General features: G+C 45.7%; 2 protein-coding genes across 2 annotated transcripts; one reads left to right on the forward strand and one right to left on the reverse strand.

Moving 5' to 3' along the window:
- Positions 1–6643: 6643 nt before the first annotated feature.
- On the reverse strand, positions 6644–18309 carry LOC307076881 (septin-8-A-like). The gene is made up of 10 exons (XM_079738102.1): positions 18111–18309; positions 17461–17575; positions 14258–14453; positions 12598–12784; positions 11514–11675; positions 10854–10950; positions 10297–10465; positions 10024–10156; positions 8427–8617; positions 6644–7726 (listed from the first exon to the last, which is right to left on the reverse strand). Exons 1-10 carry the CDS (start codon positions 18141–18143, stop codon positions 7711–7713), a joined length of 1299 nt encoding a protein of 432 aa, XP_079594228.1. The 5' UTR covers positions 18144–18309; the 3' UTR covers positions 6644–7710.
- Positions 18310–18641: 332 nt separating this feature from the next.
- LOC307076879 (ankyrin repeat domain-containing protein SOWAHC-like) lies at positions 18642–22994 on the forward strand. The gene has a single exon (XM_079738099.1). It carries the CDS (start codon positions 18979–18981, stop codon positions 20611–20613), a length of 1635 nt encoding a protein of 544 aa, XP_079594225.1. The 5' UTR covers positions 18642–18978; the 3' UTR covers positions 20614–22994.
- The last annotated feature ends 1591 nt before the right edge of the window (positions 22995–24585 follow it).

The following is a 24585-nucleotide window of genomic DNA, read 5'->3' on the forward strand; positions in this document are numbered from 1 at the left end:
CTGCCTTGCCCGCCCAGAGTATTTGGCCCGCCAATGAGACACGAACGTGCAAGCGCCACATGTGTGTGTTTGATTACACACACTGTAACGGAAGTGTTTGCTGTTGGTGTTATGGCGCATAACACATCGGTTCTTTGACGTCTCTTGTATTTCCACAACGAGACTGTAGTTGGGGTTATCTCAGCCATGGTTGAGAAGGAATTGGGGGAAAGGAACTTTGGCTTTGAATCCCTGAAGTACATGAACTGCGACATGCTGCCTGCCGCAGGTTGCCGCGAGGCACCACCGCCCGGCAGCCAGCAGCAGGCAGCGTGCGGTTCAGTCTACTTCAGATTGATGTGGAGTGGAAGAACCAGAGACGTCGGAGAACCCGACGATCCCGTCGTTTGTGATTCATAATATCGTCTGGAGGCGCACACAGCTTTTGGCCGTGATAATATGTATTATATGATATAGATATCTATGTATTATATGATATTATTTAGATATAGAGCTCCAGGACTGTAACGCAAGTGTTGTACACTTCCTTGTTATTTGGATAACCGTTCTTCTGTTGGTGTTATGGCTTATAACACGTCAGACTCTCGTCTGGTATTTCCACAACGAGACTAGTGGGGGTTATCTCAGCCATGGTTGAGAATGAATTGGGGGAAAGGAACTTTGGCTTTGACTCCCTGAAGTACATGAACCACGACATTGAGGAGAAAGGGATTGTTGGCCGCGAATGTCTCCCGCTTGAGCCCCGCTTCCCACTGCCGAGGGACCACCACCTTGGCGCTGCAGGAGGCGGTGGTGCCTAAGCGCTGACCGCTGCTGAGGTGGTGGTCCCTCGGCAGCGAGGCTCCGGCGGGAGACAACCACGGTCAACAATTGCGGTCAACAATCCCTTTCTCCTCCATGTCGTGGAAGAACCAGAGACATTGGAGAACCCGACGCGGTCGTTTGAGATTCATAATATCATCTGGAGGCTCATACAGCTTTTGGCCGTGATAAAATATATTATATGATATAGATATCTATGTATAGTATGATATTATTTAGATATAGAGCTCCAGGACTCTATATCTAAAAAGGTTAAAAAATAAATCAATTCCGTCACACCAGAGTACTTTTGTCGCGCCTGGGTTGTTGTTGTCACGCCAGGGTGTTGTTCCCGGGGCTGCAGCTGGACTCTACTCCCTTGACCCGCCTCTCTCCTCCTCATTTGCATTAAAGCTACAGACACCGAAACGGAGCATTTGGGGAAAGCTCAATGTGCGACTGGCTCGTAGTGGCTGTAATTCTGCACCACAGCTGAATTTTGGGAACGTCTTCAAATACTGTGTTTGGGGCCTATTAATATCTATATTAAAGCATCCATAAAGTAGCATGCCATGGGACCTTTATTTCTCTCATTGTTATTTAGTCCGTTTTTTTGTTTCTCTTTCTTTGTTCTGTCATGTTGTACTCACCCCCCTGTTCCTTGGACAGCACTTGGTATTTAATGTGAATCTAGATTTGTAGACGTCAATGAATTATGCAACTTTATAAGAACGAACGCAAGTGTACATTCGAAAATATTTATTGGGCGGTAGCGGGGTTTGATGACAGACAGCGACAGTTCCCATGTTGTCAAAGGTGATCGGCACACACGATGGAGTGAGTAGTCATTTTGCACGTACAAATGTACCCAAACTCGGAGGAAGATTCGGCAGGTTTGTGGTAAAGATCGAATTCCCTTCCTTAATTTGTTCCGCTGCTCTTTTTCCGACCATGTACCTACGGTTTGCATACGATTATAGAATTTGGTCTGCCATAATAGTGACGATATCACATTCAAACCGGTAATGCGATGTTGCATCGGTAACAACAAAAAAGTTGTGCTTTCTTCAAAATTTGTGCAAAATGATGAAATTATCCTGTGATTGTCCAAGAACAGAGCCGTACCACCCACGCTTTTGCCGCTGCAAACGACCAATAGCATGACTACCTGCGTTTCGGATCGGACGTTTGTGCACCATTGTCGTCGTCGATCCCCCACTGTTAAATGTCCTGTTTCCTGTTTTCTCTTTCCTCTTTCCTGGCCCTGTTGCACTTGTATAAAGGTACCAGCAAACCCTATGCAATGAATGAACTGTTCTGCGCCTGTGAAATTCAAAATAGTATTCCTTTTTTTTTGTTTTTGTTATTTTATATTTTTACATTTTTCCCTTTTTAGAATTTTTTTTCTTTCCTTTCGAAGCAAAAATCATCCATATGCAGCCCGTGAACCACAGCAGAAAACCAAACCAAACTGTTGTCGACATCTTTTACCCCCACACCCCCCATACCCACACTGTATCGCTTTGCACCCGAATCGATCCACAAATGTCTTTTTTATAAACACTTTTGTCATCGTTTGTAAATCCTCTCCCTTGTGCGTTTACTTCTGAAGAGAGAACTCGATCATTCTTACCTTCTCATTAATCTTCACCAAAGATGATGTCAGCATCCGTGTGAGAGTCAAAACGTTTTTGTTTAATATATACATTCCAATCTTTTTTAAAATCCGCACAAAATCTTCGTTCTCTCAGTTTGCGTCGGGATTTCGGAAAAGTGGTTGTGTTTTTAATGTATTTATCTGTGCCCGTTTGGGTCGACATGTGTTTGTGTGTGATTGCGTGTTGGTGAAGTGTTGTGTTTTTTTTGTGTTATCCTTCACTTATTCGGGCCCGGACTAAAACGCTCGAGAATAATATCCCAAAATTCTGAAAACTGTGTTTTCCGTAGCACTGTCTCTTCACCTGAGTGAAGTTTTTTTGTTAAAGCTTTGTTTAAGTCGATATTTCTCTAATTATCTACGTTCCTCTTTAAACGTTACCCTTTTATATAAAGGTTTTATTTTATACCAGTTGAAAGTCTAAACTGACCCTCCAGCCTCAAATATTTCTCAAATTAATTTGACCTCCACCTATACATAATTAATAAGATGTAACCTTCCTTTTGATGTAAATCAACGTAAATCTCACGATGTATATCAACCCTGAAGCTATTTTGAATGTCTTATCTTTGTTGTCTTGGGGATGATGTTGCGTGAACAAATGTGTGTGTGTGTGTGTGTTGGTCATGTTTGAAGGTCATGGGTTTGCTCAAGGGTAGGGCAGCCTACTGCGTTTTAAGCAGCGAAGAGGTAGAACAGTTTTAATCAGTTGGACTTCCACTTAAGCTGGGGTGAATGACTTGGGGTGGAGATATAGGTGGGTGGGGAGGCGTTCCTGCCATTTCGATGCTTATCTCAGGACTGATTCCCACCTGGAACGTGAATGCTTTTTTGGTACAAATATCAGAGCATTTGGGTCCTTGTCCCCAACACACCCCTCATCGGAATAGGGCCTCTTTTGCTTACAATCGATACTTTAATCACGCTGAAAGGTAAAGAGATGTAGGCTGCAGGAATAATCTGATCTTTTTGTTATGTTGTAACTGAAGTTCCAGGTCTGAAACATTTGCTAAAGAGTTAGCCGGGGAATCAGCTAAGCTAAGCATCTCAACGGCAAGACTACGAGACGGTAGGGTGGGGGGGCTGACAGAGTTCGGAGACATCTTGAGTACAAGCCGCCGGCTGGTACGCCTTGCAGTTGACCCGCCATCATTCCCTCCCCCCCCCCCCCCCCCCCCCCCGGTCCGTGAACACATGGAGCACGCTGCATGAGCCGTCACTGTTAAGCATGTGAAAAAAAATATCTGCAATTCAATAAACACAAAATGACTGACATGAAAAAAATACAAAATAATAAAGAGGATGTTAATCTCAGATCCGGAGATTCGAATAAAGTGCTGATGATATGTTTATTGCGTTGTGTTTGTTGTTGGTTTGTGTAGCAGAGGGACAATTTTGGGGGGTGCTGCTCACTAATCGAGATGGGGATGGCTAAGTTCAGGCGGTAGAGTGGGTTGAATGGTGACCGGAGGTTGCTGGTTCGATCCCCGGCAACTCCTAGCTAGAGTGTCGAGGTGTCCCTGAGCATATCAGCTTTTATCAGTCGTCATGTAAAAAAAAACGAGGTAGGCCTAACACTTTCGTCTTTTATCTGTCGCCGTCAAAAAAACATAAGGGGTCATCATGAAAACAAACATAAGTGGTGTTTTTCACAGAAAACCTAAGGGGGAACATTGTAATATCGTCGTCAAATAAATCATAGGGGTAATGCTGTCGTTTCTTAAAAAAACATAAGGGTCACATTAGTTTTTTATCGGTCGTCATGAAAAAAAACAGGGTAACACTGTCGTTTTTTATTGGTTGTCATTAAAAAAACAAGGGGTAACGCTGTCGTTTTTTATCAATCGTCATTAAAAAAAACATAAGGGTAACACTGTCTTTTTTATTGGTCATCATTAAAAAAAAAAAGGGGTACCACTAATTTTTTATCGGTCGTCATCAAATAAAACAAAGGGTAACACTGTCGTTTTTTATCAGTCGCGGGCGCTCCTTTTGTCAACGTGTCACAAGGTAGAAGTAGCCGTCTCGCTACCCTCTTATCTACGACCGGCGTATCTTAAGCTATGGAGAACCGGGCGCCATCAGCCATCGCCCACAACTGGCTGCCCGTCACCTGGCTTCATGTCAGTGACCGCCACCTGTTCGAAATAAGTGGGGCCGGCGGATTTCGGCGCAGATTAGCATCGGTCTTTTCATCCCCGCGGCCAAAGCAGGCTCGCTTTTCAACAGCAAGAACGTTTCTCGAGTTAACATGGGAGGGAACGTACAGTATGTTTCAAAGGAAATGGCATCGTTATGTGCTAGACATATGAGAAAATGGTCTCCTCACATTCACTTGCAGTGCCGAGTTTAGAGGGGGTCTCTTTCCCGTACCAACAAGAATGAATTAAGTTTATTCATGGGTATATGTATTTAGACGATAGATTTAGAATAATCAGCATGTGAGACCAAATTTTGGTTATTCTGGAATTCGGAACGGCGGTTAACCCAAATCTTAATCAACACATTATTAATTCTAGGCGTTTGGATGATCTTTGACCGCACAACGCTACCATCTTATGGATGGAAGTGGTCATTGCAGCGTTTTGCTTATTTTTAAATTCTTGCTATTTAAGTTAGCTATTTAAGTTAGTAACTATTACTATTGAGTTAGTTAATAGTAAATACGTTTGTTCATAGTACAAAAAAAACGTTGACATTGTTAGAAAGACAGACACCCTTGTTTTATATCCTCCTACCAAAGAGTAGTTGGTCTCTTTGGTCAATTGTAAAAGGTCAAAGGTCAATGACAAAAAAATGTATTAACCACCCCCACCCGGATAGTGTGGTGGGCAGGAGTTGAACCCATGTACCCAGATCTCAGTGAGATCATGTTTTATCACTTTCGAATCACTGCCTTGGCAAATTAACTGTTGAATTGATGAGTGTGAATAACTCTGTGTGAATCAATTGATGTGAATGACTTAATTCACATCAATTGATTCACACAGAGTTATTCACTCTCATCAATTCACCATACATTCATTCACAAAAAGGACTCAAACCCAGGTCTGCAGTCCTTATGAACTTCAGCCCATATAATCTTCAGTGCATTCCACTGGACCACAGACCTGCTGGCTATCATTTTGTCAGAGTTGTATGTTACATTACAATTCACATGACATTGGTTCCAAAATGAAACCAGGTTACCCACGAGAATGTCCAGGACTTCAGTCATCTCCACTGAGATATCTATCACCTTAGCTGTGGTTGAATGGCAGTAAGTGTATAGTGTGAGTTATAAGTGACCATCCACGGTGGGACGTCTCCACTGCGCCACATGGTCAGAGATTATGATTAGGTCTGAAGGAATATTTTACATTATATTCACACATCGTAAAAATAGTAATAGCGGCCGATAAAACAAGTATTTTTTTATGACGACTCTTTATGTTTTTTTCATGACTGCCGATAAAAAACGTGTTTTTATGTTTTATTGGACGGCGACAGATAAAACGACATTGACGTTTATTCAGAGACGACAGATAAAAACAACAAGTGTTACCCCTTATGTTTTATTTGACGGCAACAGGTAAAAAACGAGAGTTACGTGCTTGCACACCGCCGCGCGGCAACCGCCCTTATAACCGCCTCGCTGCCGGAGGGTTCAGCGCGGCGGTGTGAAGGGCCAGGCGTTTTCAAAAGCGGCTGCTGCTGCTGCCGCTGCCGCTGCTGCCGCCGCTGCCGCCGAAAGCTGCTTTCACACCGCCGCGCGGCAACTCGCCGCCTCCATTCATTTCAATGAGGGAAGGGCGGCAGAGGGGAGGCGGCAGCAGCAGCAACAGCAGCCGCTTTTGAAAACGCCTGGCCCTTCACACCGCCGCGCTGTACCCTCCGGCAGCGAGGCGGTTACAAGGGCGGTTGCCGCGCGGCGGTGTGCAAGCACCTAAAAGTTTCAACACGGGGAAAGCTGAGCGGTAGGGTAAAATCTGTGCGCGTTCACGTAGGCGGCAACCGCTTCCTGGTTTTCAGCCGCTTTTGTAACCGCCTCCCCTCTGCCGCCCTTCCCTCATTGAAATATATGGAGGCGGCGAGTTTCCGCGCTGCGGTGTGAAAGCAGCTTCTTTTAATGACGACCGATTACAAAAAAAAAATTGACTCAGGCACCATTGATTTTGCAACATCATGCTTTTTTTTTATTGTTCTCCATAAAAAAATCGAATTGTACCAAATTCAATATCATATCAAGGTTAAAAATGAGCCGACAGTGGTCAATAAACACAGCCTAAGGAAAAAGCCATACATAATATCTATATATAACGAGAGGAAAATCTCAACACTGTGTACTCGGGGTGAGTATAATACATAATAACAAAAGTCAATAAGAAACACTGGTCATGTAGTGAAGGCACCATAGAAACGTTGTGGTTCTTGAGCAGCTTAGCAAGCCAACAGAGCTACGCACTTTGAGAACCACAGCAGTGGAACTAAGATGGTCCATGGCCCGCAAACTAGTGAGAAGAGCCGGACTAGAGGCTCTCTGTGGAGGAATCTTCTGGCTAGACCGAGGAAACCGCCGAATGTAGCTTAGTCTGGAGCTAGCTAACTGTGATCGTAGCTAGCTAGCTAAGATCAAGATTAGCCAGAAAGTTGTAGGGTACAAACTAGCTAACTAACTATTTGTAGGGAACAAAATAACTAACGAACTAGGATGCAAACTATCTAACTAACTAGCTGTAGGGTGCACACTAGTTAACTAACTTAACTAACTTGACTAAGTGGGGTACAACTAGCTAACCAACTAGTTGTATGGTTAAAAACTAGCTTACCAACTGGGCTACAAACTAGATAGCCAACTAGGCTACAAACTAGCTAGCACCCCTCCCAGATAATTTAACCGGACCTCATCCCATGAAATAAAATAAACCATAACCTAAACACCAAAATATGCCATCTGACATTTACACCCAAACAGCTTAAACCCTTGAATATGTAACCATGAGCATCATCCCAAAAATACTTCTCTCTACCAAAATACTTTGCCCCCCTGTGGCTATAGAGTGAATTGCAGACACAGGTTTAACGTTTAACCCAGTTAAACATTTGTTTAAATAAAGCCGTACGCTATGGCAAGATATACTAAATACACGTTAAATCACACAAGGACAATAATTAAAGCTTTTTTTGTTGATGTTTTCTTCTTTTTTAAAGGTGATTTTGCTCGTCGCAACATCCAGGAATTATTGTTTTTGTCGCTTCGGTCGCAGCGTTCCTCACATGAATCCAGAACTGTTTGGAAAGAAGGAAACACAATTAAAACAACAAGAGGGTGGAGAAATACTAAGTGTGTGTCTGGTTGTGTGTTCATCTCACTTCTTGCGGTCTTAGTCCTGCTGTTGTGTGTGCGTTTTGTAAGTTCTGTGTAAGTACATGCATGCGCTCGTGTGTGTACATACGTGTATACGTGTGTGTTTGTGTGCTGGATGTTGTGTTGGGTGTGTTTACGTGTGTTCCTCTCACTTCTTGCAGTCCTTGTCCTGCTGTTGTGTGTGTGCGTACGTGCGTGTACATGTGTGAGTGCGTGTGTCTCACTTCTTGCAGTCTTTTCCTTCCTGAGGTTGTTGTGTGTGTGTGTCAACATGTGTTTGTGTGTGTACGTGCGTTTGTATGGGTGTGTGTACATACGTGTGCACTTGTATCCATGTGTGTGTCACTTCTTGCAGTCTTTGTCCTTCAGGTTGCCACTGTGTGCGTGTGTATGTGTGTGTGTGTGTGTCAGGTTGTGTGTCCATCTCACTTCTTTCGGTCTTTGTCCTTCTTCAGGTGGCTGCTGTGTGTGTGTCTGCATGTGTGTTTCTGTGTGTACATGCTTGTATACGTGTGTCAATCTCAATTCTTCTTCTTTGACCTTCTTCAGGTAGCTACTACGTGCGTGTCTGGTTGTGTCTTTGCCTGTTGTGTGTACGTGTGTGTCTGGGTTGTGACTCACTTCTTGCGGTCCTTGTCCTTCTTGAGGTTGGCCCCGCCCCCCCCATAGCTCCCCCCCTGCAACAGGAGCTCGGCCGCCGCCCTCTTGGTGCTGAAGCCGTTGAGCTGGTCCTCCAGGGAGCGCCTCCGCTCCTCCAACCTCCCCTTCTCCTCCTGGTGGAGCCGCTTCAGCTGCTCAAAGCGCCCCTGGAGCTGAGGGGGGAGAGGGGGAGAGGAAAAGAGGGAGGAGAGAGGGGAGAGAGGGAGGAGAAAGGGGACGAGGGGGAGAGGAAGAGAGGGGGTGAGGAGGACAGGGGGAGAGGAGGTGAGGAGGACAGGGGGAGAGGAAAAGAGGGAGGAGAGAGGGAGGAGAAAGGGGACGAGGGGGAGAGGAAGAGAGGGGGTGAGGAGCAGAGAGGGAGAGGAGGTGAGGAGGACAGGGGGAGAGGAGGGGAGGAGCAGAGGGGGAGAGGAAAAGAGGGAGGAGAAAGGGGACGAGGGGGAGAGGAGGGGAGGAGCAGAGGGGGAGAGGAGGTGAGGAGGACAGGGGGAGAGGAGGGGAGGAGCAGAGGGGGAGAGGAAAAGAGGGAGGAGAAAGGGGACGAGGGGGAGAGGAGGGGAGGAGCAGAGGGGGAGAGGAGGTGAGGAGGACAGGGGGAGAGGAGGGGAGGAGCAGAGGGGGAGAGGAAAAGAGGGAGGAGAGAGGGGAGAGAGGGAGGAGAAAGGGGACGAGGGGGAGAGGAAGAGAGGGGGTGAGGAGGACAGGGGGAGAGGAGGTGAGGAGGACAGGGGGAGAGGAGGGGAGGAGCAGAGGGGGAGAGGAGGTGAAACACACAAGGGGTGCATGGATGTTAGATTCTGGACCAGGGATTAGCAACTGGCATGATAAATAGGGCCAACATTTTTCATCATCATCATCATCACTTTAACTAATTGGATATGAGAGAAACTACAAAATAATTCTTAATAAGAACTAAATATTTGTAGATATATGTCTGTATGTTTATTGAACAAACATACATTAATTTAATATTTTCCATGCTCAAATGCATTTTTAACGTGTCTATACTCTTGCTAAACAACAAATACAACAATAACAATAACAGCCACATGAGTGATTGGTAATTTCCATGCAAAGGTCTCACATACGTCGTCATTCAATGATGGCAGAAAACTGAAAGACAGTGGCCCAACATTAAGTGCAACAACTAGCATTATATTCAGTGCAGATGTCGTAGTTGTAGTGGCGACTTAAGTTGGAATCTTTCATGACTGATATCGTTTCTAAAGAAACTAGACACATGTGTTTGCCTTTGAATTCTATGAACAGATACTCTGTTTCCCCATCTTGACTGAAAGGTATGGTTTTCTTGATCGAGTTTTCACTGCTCATGGCCATGACGCTCTGTCCTTATTTCTCGCTGATGAGCCCCTCGGCCCTGAAACTGTTTGCATAGGAAGCGTCCTTTATCGGTGAACAGCATCATTACAATGACTGACTGAATCAGTTGCGGTACATCAGTCAGTCGCATGCGCCCGCGGGCCGCCACTCGCCCATCCCTGCTCTAGACTCTGGGAAGTAGTCTAGAGTCCAGCAGGAAGTGGGGGCTCCATCGTACCTCTCTCTCCTTCTCCTTGAGCTCCATCTCCTTCTCCTTCACCCTCTGGACGAACGACTGCCTCATCTCCTCCTCCCTCTTCTGCAGCTCCCCCTGGAACTCCTGCCGCTTGAACTCATACGTCTCCTGGAGACTACACACATATACACACATATATATATCAGACACACACACATATCAGACACACACATATATATCAAACACACACACACACACACACACATCAGAACTCCTGCCGCTTGAACTCGTTCGTCTCCTGTGGGGGGGTCCTACCTGACGGGCTTGCTCTCCGGGTCTGTGTCTCTGAAGCCCATCTCCTCCAGCTTGCAGCGGCGGTAGAGCTCGTAGTGCCGCGTGTGCGTCTGCTCCCGCAGGTCCTCCATGTTCACCCCGATCAGCATCTCACGCAGCTTCACGAAGTCGCAGTGGCTCTCGTTCTCCACTGGGGGGAACCAGGGGGAGCGTCAGGCTCACCGAGCTAACGGCTGGCTTCATTTTAAGGTGGGGCTAGCCTTTAGCTGCTAAAGCTCCAGCTATGATAGCCGTTATGTGCTTGGTGTGTGTATGAATGGGTGAGTGTGTGTATGAATGGGTGAGTGTGAGTATGAATGGGTGAATGTGCTTATGAATGGGTGAATGTATGTCTGTGTGCATGAATTGGTGAATTTATGTGTGAATGTGTAAATGTACACATTGCATGTTTGTGTGAATGGGTGAATGTATATGTGACTGGGTGAATGTGTGTGTGAATGTCAGTCCAAGCGCGTCTAAACAGAGACTAGCCCCCTAATAATTGCAGCCGTCTTCAACCCTCAGCTCAGGGAGCTCACCTTGCACCACACCCCAGGGGTACTGCCGTGCCTTTACCATCTTGTTCCCTATCTTCACCTCCTCTGTGCTGCCCACCACCGCAAACGGGAGGATGCCCTGGGGGGGGGCGGGGGGGGTTATATTTGTAAAAACGAAAAGGGACTTAGAGCAGATCACACACCTTCACCATTTCATACACACGTTCACCCCTTCATACACCCATTCACTCATGCATACACACATTCACCCGTTCATTAACACATATTCACCTACTCATACACACATTCAAGTATTGGACATTTGGCTGTGTCTTATTCATTCACTATGAAATCCCAAAGACACTTTTAAATCGTCTTGAAAAAGAGATTTTAAATCTCAAGAGACTTTTATCTGGTTAAATTAAGGTTTGATTAAATGAATAAAATAAGTATTCATTTATATATTTTTAAATAAAATCAAAAAACAATAGTAATAGTAAAAGATATATATATATATATCAATAAATAATGTAAAAAATAGAAAAACCCTTGGGTAACCGCGGATTTTCTGGGGAATTTCTGTTACTCAGAGATTCGGGAGCGTCAAACAAGAGACTGCATGGCCAAGCAGACATAAACAAACAACAACTTCTGCCTAAACGGTTGAAACGATATGTTTTTGGATCAACGACCTGTACTCACGTTCATGGCGGAGTTGATGCTGGACACGGTCTCGTCGTCGGTAGGGAACTGGTAGATCTGGACGCCGTTGCTGACCAGCTCGCTCATGATCTTTAGCTTGAACTTGTGCAGCTCGCTCTTGGAGATGGTGTCCGCCTTGGCGATGACAGGGATGATGTTCACCTGCAGAGGGACATTCCCCACAAGACACGGGGAGAATTCTTACATGTTTGAATAAAGGTTAAAAAATTATTAATAATAATAATAATCATAATAATATACATATATTTTATTTTTAATTAATAAATATATATTTAATTAAATATCGAAAAAACAATATAAAATATTAAAAATATATATTAATTTTATAACATTTATTATTTACATCGTTTCTTATTTTAATTATTCCAAAAAGGAAAAAAAATTCCCAGCCCGAAACCGGTGACATCATCGATCGACCTCTCACCCCTTTCCTTCACACTAACGAACAGCCTTACCTAGCGCTGACATACCTGTCGCTGACTCAGCGTCGTCAAATCCTGCTCGGTCCTGCCTCTGTCAGCACACGTTATTACCGAGGCAACCATTTCAGTTTAGAACGCAACCCTGGGCTTAATGATACCCCCCTCAGGTATGTTCTTCAAATAGCGGCCTGCACCTCTCCTCAAGTACAGGCTGCTACCGTAATGCTTGTGCTATAGGAGCTGTGTGTGTGTGTGTGTGTGTGTGTGTGTGTGTGTGTGCGTGTGCGTGTGCGTGTGTGTGTGTGTGCGTGTGTGTGTGTGTGTGTGTGTGTGATAGTGTGTTAGCTCTGTCAAATGTGTGTGTGTGTATGTGTGTGTGTGAGTGACTGTGTGACTGTGTGTGTGAATGAGTGAGTGCGTGAGAGAGGGACTGTGTCTGCGTGTGCGTATGTGTGTGCATGAGTGAGTGAGTGAGTGAGAGAGTGAGTGTTTGTAGTGGGCCGCACAAACACACACACATACACTAAAATGGCCGACCTTGCCATCCAGTTTCTCCTCTAAAACGTTCAAACTTGCGGTCCAGCTTCTCTTCTAAAATGTCAGACCCTGCGGTCCAGTGCGCCCTCTCTGAAATGGCCGACCTTGCTATCCAGCTTCTTCATGGTGACCAGGTCCAGGGACTTCAGGGAGTGGCCGGACGGGGCTATGAAGTACAGGCAGGCGTGGATGCGGGAGTCGTGGTAGTTGTGCAGCGAGCGCTTGATCTTCAGCTCCTCCTGCAGGTACGACTCGAACTGCGTGTCGATGTAGTCCACGATGTGCTGGTAGCTGAGCGCACACAAACGCACACACGCACAAATGCACGCAGGGTTTACCTTACATTTAGGTTCATTTAGCACATGCTTTTACCCGAAGTGAGATACAACGGTTAACACACACTCACACATTCACCCTTTCACATACACATTCACCAATTCACACACACATTCACCCAATCAAACAGATTCTCCCATAGTTGACATTACAACAGGTGACTTACAACAGGTCACACACACATTCACCCATTCCCACACATATTCACCCATTCACACACACATTCACACACACATTAACCTATTACATTTACTTTTACATTCAGCAGCAGATTTTATCGAAAGCGAATGGTAAACGGTTCATGCACACATTAAAACACACACACACACACACATACACACACACACAATCACCTATTTACACAAACATTCAAACACACATTAATCCATTACATTTACATTCAGGGCGTTTAGCAGATTATTTTATCCTGAGCGACTTACAATAAGTACATTTGTCAGGAGAAAGAGAAACAACAATATATGACTGTTGGTATAGTAAGGATGTCCATAGAACCATAGAAGTGCCAAACACTAACCATCCCTAGGTTAACCCATTCCCCGTACACAACAGAGTTAGCTAGGGTCCGACGATACACAACTAAGTAGTATAACTAAGTACGACACACACAATTCTACCCAAAGCGATTTACATGGGATACAGACAATCACCATTTCACACACACATTCACACACAAATTCACCCATTCGCACACTGAGGGAGGAGTCAGCTCAGTTACAAAGTGTTTTTTTGGAATGAATGAACACATTACGTTATCAAATTCAAAAATAATTGTTTGAATAACCGTGATTTCAACATTGACCATAATTATCTTGATTATGATTTTTGTCCCATAATGAGCAGCCCCAGGACCCACCTCTGCTGCTTGTTCAACTTTTACCAAAACGATTAATTAACAATTAACAATTAATATTACCAAAACAAACTCCAACTGAAAAAGATGGTGCGCCGGCCCTTTAAACCTCACAGTATTCAACTCCAGCCCCGAAACCGCTGGCCCTTTAAGCACCACCCTCGTCGCTGCCGTCGTCATGGTAACCCATAAGGGCTTTGCAATTAATCCAATTTTAATCGTGATTTCGAATTTTGACTCAAACGATCTCCAAACCAATATTAAAAAAAAATCCTTCTTCTTTAAAGTATATTTATTGAACGGCTGGATACATATTTGCACATTATTTTCGATTTGAACTTTTTGTGTATTTTCTTTTAGGGGATATTTCAAAGTTCTCAGTTACAAAGTGGTTTTTTTGGAGAGAAATGTTTTCAAACTTAAAATTTATCGATTGAATAATTGTGATTTCAACCTTGACCAAAATAATCCTGCCCTCCAAATTTCCCCACTGTGGGACTAATAAATGATTATCTTATATAGATATTTATCCGTAATCGAGCAACCCAATCACCCACCTTTGCTGCTTGTTCATCTGGTCACCGAATCCCACGGTGTTGACGATGGTGAGCTTCAGCCTCACGTTGCCTTCTTGGAGGTCGTAAGTCTTGGCCGAGAGCTTCACCTTGGGCTCGAAGTGGGACGACTCAGCACTCTCGAAGTTAGTGTTGAAGAGCGTGTTCATCAGGGTGGACTTACCGATGCCCGTCTCTCCTGGGGGGAGGGGGGGAGGGAGGGAGAGGGAGAGAAAGAGAGATAGTGTGTAATATAATATATATAGTAATCATAATTATATATAACAACATTATTATTATTATTATATATTATATTTATAATAATAATTATTGGTTTGAGGTGGAGCTGTTGGAGCCCTTTGGTTTCTTGAGATGATGTATCAGGGATAATAATAATGAACAAGGTGATGACAAATAAGTTGATGTATTCAATAACAAGTGCCTGCGCAGAATTCTCTGTGTCCGATTGCAAGATCATATCAGGACTGAGGACCGGCTTAAGAGAGCTGAGATGAAGCCACTGAGTGAGGAAGTCAAGATCAGAAGATGGAAGATGATCGGCCATATCTTGAGGCAGAATAGAGAAAGTGATGGCAATGTGGCACCGGAAGGGAAAAGAAGACAACGTGGAGAAGGACTATGGAGAAAAAGAGGAGAGATGTTGGCTGGGGCTCATGGGATGAGGTGCAGCAACGGACCGGGAGAAAGTGAAAGGTTCTGTAAAGGGCCTACAGTGGGGCAAAAAAGTATTTAGTCAGCCACCAATTGTGCAAGTTCTCCCACTTAAAAAGACGAGAGAGGCCTGTAATTTTCATCATAGGTAAACCTCAGCTATGAGAGACAAAATGAAAAAAAAAAATCCAGAAAATCACATTGTCTGATTTTTTAAGAATTTATTTGCAAATTATGGTGGAAAATAAGTATTTGGTCACCTACAAACCAGCAAGATTTCTGGCTGTCACAGACCTGTAACTTCTTCTTTAAGAGGCTCCTCTGTCCTCCACTTGTTACCTGTATTAATGGCACCTGTTTGAACTCCTTATCAGTATAAAAGACACCTGTCCACAACCTCAAACAGTCACACTCCAAACTCCACTATGACCAAGACCAAAGAGCTGTCAAAGGACACCAGAAACACAATTGTAGACCTGCACCAGGCTGGGAAGTCTGAATCTGCAATAGGTAAGAAGCTTGGTGTGAAGAAATCAACTGTGGGAGCAATTATTAGGAAATGGAATACATACAAGACCACTGATAATCTCCCTCGATCTGGGGCTCCACGCAAGATCTCACCCTGTTGGGTCAAAATGATCACAAGAACGGTGAACAAAAATCCCAGAACCACACGGGGGGACCTACTGAATGACCTCCAGAGAGCTGGGACCAAAGTAACAAAGGCTACCATCACTTACACACTACACCGCCAGGGACTCAAATCCTGCAGTGCGAGACGTGTCCCCCTGCTAAAGCCAGTGCATGTCCGGGCCCGTTTGAAGTTTGCTAGAGAGCATTTGGATGATCCAGAACAGGATTGGGAGAATGTCATATGGTCAGATGAAACCAAAATAGAACTTTTTGGTAAAAACTCAACTCGTCGTGTTTGGAGGAGAAAGAATGCTGAGTTGCATCCAAAGAAAACCATACCTACAGTGAAGCATGGGGGTGGAAACATCATGCTTTGGGGTTGTTTTTCTGCCAAGGGACCAGGACGTCTGATCCATATGACGGAAAGAATGAATGGGGCCATGTATCGTGAGATTTTGAGTGAAAACCTCCTTCCATCAGCAAGGGCACTGAAGATGAAACGTGGCTGGGTCTTTCAGCATGACAATGACCCCAAACACACCGCCCGGGCAACGAAGGAGTGGCTTCGTAAGAAGCATTTCAAGGTCCTGGAGTGGCCTAGCCAGTCTCCAGATCTCAACCCCATAGAAAATCTTTGGAGGGAGTTGAAAGTCCGTGTGGCCCAAAAACATCACTGCTCTAGAGGAGATCTGCATGGAGGAATGGGCCAAAATACCAGCAGCAGTGTGTGAAAACCTTGTAAAGACTTACAGAAAACGTTTGACATCTGTCATTGCCCACAAAGGGCATGTAACAAAGTATTGAGATGACCTTTTGTTATTGACCAAATACTTATTTTCCACCATAATTTGCAAATAAATTCTTTAAAAATCAGACAATGTGATTTTCTAGATTTTTTTTTTCATTTTGTCTCTCATAGCTGAGGTATACCTATGGTGAAAATTACAGGCCTCTCTCATCTTTTTAAGTGGGAGAACTTGCACAATTGGAGGCTGACTAAATACTTTTTTGCCCCACTGTATGTGCCACGAGGCACTTGGAGGACAGGCAACATGATAATAATAATAATAATAATAATAATAATAATAATAATAATAATAATAATAATAATGCTGTTTGACACGCGCTGCCGAACGGAAGAGGCACTGAAAAAGTATGATAAAGTTTAAAAGCATGCACACACACACTCGCAGGGAGAGACACGCACACACACAATGTTTATCACATGATTGATATATTAACCAGGGACACACACACAGATGATAGGAAGATCTAAATCAAATTAATTACATAATGACCATGGACAAACACACATAAAGGATCTATATCAAATGAATGACAATGGACACACACGTAAACACGCACACACACACACACAAACTGGGATAACAATATCAAATGAATAACATAATCAGCACATACACACACACACACAGGATGTTAAATCACATTATCGACATAATATCCTTGGACACACATACATACAAATACTGGAGAATCTATATTTAATAAATGACATAATGACCATGGACACACACACACACACACACACACACACACACACACACACAGGGAGCTAAATCAAATGAATGACATAATGAGCAATGACACACAGATCTTTCCCGACACACACCCACACCCACACCCACACACGCACACACACACACAGGAGAATCTATATTTAATAAATAACATATTGACCATGGACACATATGTACACAAGATATTTTCCGACACACACACACACACACACACACACACACACACACAGGGAGAACTATATCAAATTAATGACATAATGACCACACACACACACACACACACACACACACACACACACACACACACACACACACACACACACACACACACACACTGTGGGGGTTTGGGGGGGTCCTCACCGATGCAGAGGATGTTGAAGCAGAACCCCTGGCATGTTGACTTGTTGACCAGCTGATGCGGGAGACCGTCGAAACCCACGTGACCGGACAGCGAGAGGGGGCGGGCGCTCTTCTCCTGCACACCAATCAACGGAGGAAGTAAATGACAGTAATCCTGAACACTTTAAAACGCATTCATTTGAAACAGTGTGTGTCACTCAAACTCAAACCTAGAATCGCAATAGTGACGTCATACAGGTTGAGGGTTCGACGCGATCTCTTGTTGCGTAAAAGGTTCTTCCTCACCGGTATTTTTAGGTCGTGCAAAAATAAACACTATGGTGAAATACTACGGTGATAATATGTATAAACAAGTAGATACAACGGATAAACGATGAATATATTATGGAAAAACTATGGCGATACTATGGTATACTATGGAGATACTACGAAAGTACGAGGAGATACTACGGATAAACTATCCGGAAAAGCAGTACTATGGACATACTACGGATAAAAAATACTTCAGTTAAGTTTAGCTGAGTTGTATAAACAATTGACGGCTACCCGTCCACTGTTTATAGTGAGGGGGGCTTTTAATGTGTAGGGCCGTCGCCCTACACATTAAAAGCCTCATTATGGGGTTAAAGTACACAAATGGGAATATTTACCCCTTGGCCCTGCTCGACATCCGACGATATCATGGTGGTTTGAGATGTTGATGGTCAAACTTTGGCCCAAAGTGTTAATTAAGCATGAATAAATCAGTGCTGCTTGACGTACTCCGGTTTGTTTGCTTTCCACATAACTTGAGAATGAAAGAAAACTTTTTTTCGGCTCATGCTACATCGCGGATTATAACAGGGGTGCGATAGTGAAATAAACGATTGCATTCTTTAAACTGTAAATATAATTAACAGCTGTTTGTTTGTATTTAATTCATATCAAACAACTCTAACCCGTTAGTTTAATTTAGGTCGTTATTACGAATCTGGTCCAGCGGATTATGTTTACAACGTCTACACTTCCCCCCCATCGCGTACATGGTACGCCCCAACATGGAAGGTTGCAGCCGGCGCCATTTTGGCTCTGAAAGGAGCCATTCCCCGTACACGTAGAGCGCTCACCGGGTCCAGTATGGCGTCCTCCGGGCGCCAGTTTCCTCAAAGGCAGTTGCTAGGAGGCCGGGAACACGTCCAGCGTTGCCAGATTGGCCAGATTTACCGCACAAACTGGCGTTACTATAACAACCAGCGCGGTGCAGCCATCGTTGCCAGATTGGTCGGGAAATCTGTCCCAATCTGGCAACACTGAACACGTCGTTTGGGACGAAACATATAACAGCCACAACCCGCTGCGCGGCACTTGTTCATCCTCTGTCGCAATAACGAACCATCCTACACGTATTTTCTCCGCAACGGGCGTACATTACGGACGCACACTAAAGAACACGGGGAATGTGTGTGACATTTTGACTGAGCGCGTTTTAAACTGCCGCTTGATCGATTATCGCCACTAAATCAAACTTCATCGATCGCGATGGCGACCGAGTGCACCCGGGACGCGATCCAAAGCTTCCTCACGGAGAGGGGGGGGCGGGTCGCGCACGCCGACCTGACGCATCACTTCCGGCGGGTCTTCCCGGAGGACGATCCCCCGCTGAGGACCGCGCTCCGCGAGACCTTCAAGACCCACGTGGATGCTGTCGCGTGCGTCAGGGTGGAGGACGGCGTGCGGCTCGTGTGCCTCAAGAAGCGCTACATGCGCCTGGTGACGCCGTGCGTTGCAGCGGTCGTGGATGATGCTGCCCCGCGCGTTGCTGTTGGCAACGGGGCAGGGACGACGCGCGCGGGGCCGGCTGACCGCCGCGCGCGCAGAGACGGAGATGGATACAGGGAGACAAGTCCGTCTTTGCGCGCGAGCAGCACGGCAAAGCCTGCCTCGGATTACGGAAATGACAGTGAGGTGAGAGCGAGCGCACCGCCCGTCCCTTATGTACACATCTCGTTCGAGAAAACTCCCGCGTCCCTAAGCACCGCGGACACGCACGGGGAGAACGACATGGGGAACCGGTGGAGTTCAAACGGCGGGAAGACTTTATCGATTGAGAGGTGCGCGCCGAGGATCGCCGTGATTGACGACTCACCGCTCCCGGTGGCGGGCGAAGGCTCCCTGTTCGTCCTACCGGGAAGCGCGCCCGGTTCCGCGTCTCAAGATACGCCTAGGCGCCCCTTAGCGACGGCAGAAGAATCACAACAAGTCACTTCGGTTGACGAAGACGTGTTTGGACGTGATGGCGGTGGTGGCCAAGTGGAGTCTCCCGACTCCGCGACCGACCGCTCGCCGCAGGCGCTGCGCTCCATGTCGCAGCGCAACGCGTCTTTCCTCTCGGCGCGGCGTGGCAACGCGGACAGCGACGCCGCATCGCTTGCGTCGTCGAACACGGACACGGATACAGACGACGGTTCCTCCTCCGTGGCGGCGCTGGACCCGCTGGAGCACGAGTGGATGATGTGCGCGTCGGACGGCGAGTGGGAGCGCCTGCTGGCCCTGCTGACCGGCGAGCCGTCGCTCGTCCTGCGCAAGGACTTCGTCACCGGCTTCAATCTCCTTCACTGGGCGGCCAAACGGGGCGACCCCGAGCTGCTCGCGTTGGCGGTGAACTTCGCCAAGCGTCGCGGCGTGCCCGTGGACGTCAACACTCGGTCCAGCTGCGGCTACACGCCGCTACACCTGGCGGCTATGCACGGCCACCTTGAGGTAGTGAAGCTTCTCGTCGGGGCGTACGACGCGGACGTGGAGGTGCGGGACTACGGCGGCAAGAAGGCGGCGCAGTACCTTGCGAACGGCGCCGCGCTGGACATACGTGATATTATCGGCGCGTTTGACGACGGCGGGGAAGAGGATGCAGTCGACGGCCGGGAGGAAGGTGCTCGCTGGAGCTTCCTGCCGCACCTGAGGCCCCTGCGGATGCCCGGCGAAGGGGAGACCGGGGCCAGGGCGAGGGTGAAGCCGTTGCAGAGGATGTCGTCGCTGGGCCGTGTTAAACCGAGGCTCCAGAAGCTACGGGACAGGACGTCGCAGATCGTCCACAGCGCGTCGTTTCGTGAGCTGGGCGTGGGGCCGGCCCGACCCAGGTCCGAGTACGTCCCTGGACCGGAACCGGCGCACTGAACAGTGGGGGAGTGGATGGATGGCAGGGGATTCGGGGGGAATTCAGGGTCGGAATCAGTAAAGTACAAGCTCAGAGTGCAGGGTTTAAATCTGGTGTCCTGATCGGTCAAGTACAAAGTACAGAATTGAAATCAGTAAAGTACCAGCTCAAAGTGCAGGATCTAAATCAGTAAAGTACAAGTTTCGAAATCACTAAAGTACAAGCACAAAGCCCAGGCACGAAATCAGTAAAGAACCACAGCTCAAGTGCGGTTCTTTTACAGAAGATAGGCCAGACTATAAACAGCGTTTCCAGACACTGATTAATGTTAGTCTTGGAAGTTAACCTTGCTGGATTCTGCGGTATTAAGCACTGACTGATTTGATGGCACTAAGCAGGTGGAAGGAGGGGAAATGAGGTTGAAATCAGGGTCACAATCAATAAAGAACCACAGCTCAGAGTGTTGTTCTTTTACAGAAGATAGGCCAGATTATAAGAAGCATTTCCAGACACTGATTAAAAGCAGCCTAGGATGAAAACCTGCTACAATTCTTAAGTATTAAGCACCTTTTTGAGTTTGAAGGATGGGGCACCTCACACTAGTGAGGTCACTAAGCCTCTTAATGTGCTCACCGGGCGGGGGGGGGGGGGGGGCAGGAATGTCTTAATATCCCTGAAAAGACTCTTGAATGTCAGTGAAAGTAAATCATTGTTAGCCCCTGACAAAGACCCCTTTTCTGCTGCTTTTCGATGCTGTTTTAAACTGGGTTCCTTATGGGATTTCCCGATTTGGATTCAAAATGAACGCCACAAGGTTGTCAGGTTTCTGCTGGCTATTCTCCCGAGTCCAAATTCTCCTAAGCATGTGGAGGACTTTGAGCTAAGGCAAAGCCTCTTTCGCCTAATCCACCGCCACAGAGTTCGACTGTACCAGGGACAAGTATGTGAACATGGGAAGGGGGGAGGAGGAGGGAGGGGGAGAAAGAGAGTCTGTACTTGTGCTCACTTTAAGAAAAGGTGTGGTCGCTCAGGGTTTAAACTGGTTGGACGTGCTGCGTCTTGTCGCTGGGAGGGGAAGCATTGACTGGAATATCTTCTTCTTGCGTCTACCTAACGTTTGACCTGGTTACCGACCCTTTCTGAGTCCTGTGTGGCAGTCTGTGTTTTTAACTTAGAAGCCTGGATTGTTTAGTCTATTTTACAATTGATTCGACGCACTCGTTAGGTAATTGCTTTTATTCGAACTGCGCTCTTAATTTAAAAACTTCTAGGAGTTTTTTACTCACTAAGCCTTGATTGATTTGTCGACTAAATTAACTTGTTTTTCTTTTGATTGTATTGCGCTCTTAATTTGAAAACCTCTAGTTAATTACTTGAATTGACTTGCGTTCTTAATTTGAAAACCTTGAATTGGGTGTGGCTGCTTGGTGATGGTTGCACTTTCCGCACTTTCTCGTCAATTTGTTGAAATGGGTGAACATAATACATAACATGATACAGGGGAATTATAGTGTTACACATTTGTTTTGGTTTTTTGTGTTGACTTAAAATATAGTGCAGCTTTGCACAGCTTTTGTTTACACTAAAGGAGTTGTTTGCATTGTGTTTAACGTTTGCATTAGTTTTTCATTTACATTTTGGGCGTTTTAGCAGACTAAAACAACAATATAGCTCTGTCGATACAGAAAGGATGTTCATAGAGCCAAGTGCCAAGCACTAACTATCACTAGGTTAACCAATTCCCTGTATACAGCAAAGATAGCTAGGATAAGGTGCTACACGATGCTAAGTACTATAACTAAGTACGACATACAATAAGTGTATACATTAAGTGCCAGGACGTACAAACATACAATAAGTGTCGGAGGGGTGGGAGTGGTTGGCTATGCAGAGTCTAGGTGAACTCTGAACAAGTGAGTCTTGTTTGTTGTACTTTTAATTTTTATATCTTGTAACTAAGCACTAAAACCACTGTTAATGGTGTCTTTTGAAAAGCTATGCATATTACGGAACCATCATTATTTTACGCCATACATCTCAAGTTACACATTAAGTTTTAATCGTAGATTTATTGCTTGTTCTGGTAACGGATTTCAAAGGCTATGCATATTACGGAACTATCATTCCTTTAACATGAGCTACAAGTTTTATAGTACATTTAAATCGTTGGCCTCATATACTGTACTGCTAATTGATTGATTCATGACAATGATGCATAAATAATTATATTTAAGTCTAACCTGCACATCTCTAGGGCTGGATCCCAGTACGTGTGTTTGATGTGTATACTACTATGCAAGTATTGTTGGGGGGGCTCGTGGCCATTTTGAATGTTGCATGATGCCGTAGAGCTAACATAACTAACGAGACAGATCTGACGAGGAACTGACTAATAAACTGTCTACACGTTATCCTGTGTGTGTTGTTGACTGCTTTCACACTGTTCATCTCATATTGATGGAGCCACATTTAAGTTTTTTATATTTTGATTGACTCACTAATTTCTCCTTCTTTCCCACCTGTGGTGAGTGCGCACCTGCAACAGATGCTGATGGTGAACCCTTTAAATAGGTGACGGATACTTGCTTTGCATCCTTATTTTTGTTATATTTTATTTACAATAAATGACGGCAAAGAATGCAAAATGCGAGAACGGCGTATTTAAGTTAAGTCAAAATCCCCTCCAAAAGTTCAAAGGTAGAGCTGTTAATTTGAACTAATGCTCCAAACCTGATAGAACCATGGGAGGTTGTTAATAGCCAAAGTGGGGGCCCCTATGCAGTTAGAAAAGAATTTGGGTGGGTGGTAAATGGGCCACTTAGAAATAGAACTGGCAATGTAAGGAGTGTTTCTGTGAACAGTGGCAAGGCTGGAAGAGCTTCTGATCTCCCAGTACAATCAGGATTTTAATGAAATTGCAACACTAGAGAAGAACCCGCCTAGAGTGCACAAGGGCAGCAAGATTTTCAGGCTTGATCCTGTGCTGGACGAGGGCATTCTAAGTGTAGGTGGCCAACTGCACAAATCTGCAATGCCCGAGGAAACAACACGTTTCAATACTGCTCTTAAGACATATCCATGAATGCTGTGGCCACAATGGCAGAAACCACATGCTGCCCGACCTCCCGAAAAAGTACTAGAATCTAAAGGGCAACTCGGTAGCAAGGAAGGTCTCAAGATGTGTCGTTTGTCGGCATGCAAGGGGAAAAGCAGGTGAAAAGAAAATGGCAGATTTGCCGCTGGAAAGAATTCTACCTGACCTCCCTCCCTTTAGATATGTCGGGTTGGACTACTTCGGCCCGATTGAAGTGAAGCGGGGAAGAACCACCATCAAAAGGAGGGGCCAAGTTAAGCACATCAGGTCTGATAATGGAACCAACCTGAGGGGTGCTGACGTTGAGCTCAAAAAGGCCCTGATGTCACTGAATGAGCGGAAAATCCAAGATGCCCTGCTCCCAGATGGAATCTAATGGAGTTTCAATCCACCAGCATTCACACTGGCAGAGTCTGGGAAAAGCTCATAAGATCTGTCCGCCAGGTGCTGAACTCCGCTCTCCATCAGCAGTCCATCGACGATGAAGGCCTTCAAAAGCTGCTCTGCGAGGTGGAGGCAATCCTGAACAACCGTCCTCTCTCAACAGTGTCCTCTCACCCACACAACCTTGAGCTACTGACCCCAAATCACATCCTCCTGTTGAAAACCAAGCCAATCTTCCTGAAGTCCGACATCTATGCCAGGCGCCGCTGGAAACATGTCTAGTACATGGGTGATCTGTTCTGGCACAGGTGGACTCAAGAATATCTTCTACTGCCGCAGGAGCAACAGAAATGGACTGCAGTAAAGAAGAATTTGAATGTTGGAGACATTGTCCTGATCATTGACCCCACCGCCCCTCAAGAGTCCTGGCCATTAGGAAGAGTGCTGGAGACCAAACCTGATGCAAGGGGTCTGGTGCGGGCAATGAAGCTCCAGACCAGGACATCAGTCCTTG

This window comes from Pollachius pollachius (genome assembly GCF_949987615.1).
Source record: "Pollachius pollachius genome assembly, chromosome: 6".
In the NCBI taxonomy this organism is placed as follows: domain Eukaryota; kingdom Metazoa; phylum Chordata; class Actinopteri; order Gadiformes; family Gadidae; genus Pollachius; species Pollachius pollachius.

Excerpts from the sequence above, each read along its gene's own strand:
- LOC307076879 (XM_079738099.1), top strand. The coding sequence starts at position 18,979 with ATGGCGACCGAGTGCACCCGGGACGCGATCCAAAGCTTCCTCACGGAG.
- LOC307076881 (XM_079738102.1), bottom strand. The coding sequence starts at position 18,143 with ATGATATCGTCGGATGTCGAGCAGGGCCAAGGG. Across the intron at positions 14,454-17,460 it reads CTTCAACATCCTCTGCATCG|GAGAGACGGGCATCGGTAAG; the intron begins GTGAGGACCCCC and ends CCCTCCCCCCAG. Across the intron at positions 10,951-11,513 it reads GCATCAACTCCGCCATGAAC|GGCATCCTCCCGTTTGCGGT; the intron begins GTGAGTACAGGT and ends GCCCCCCCCCAG.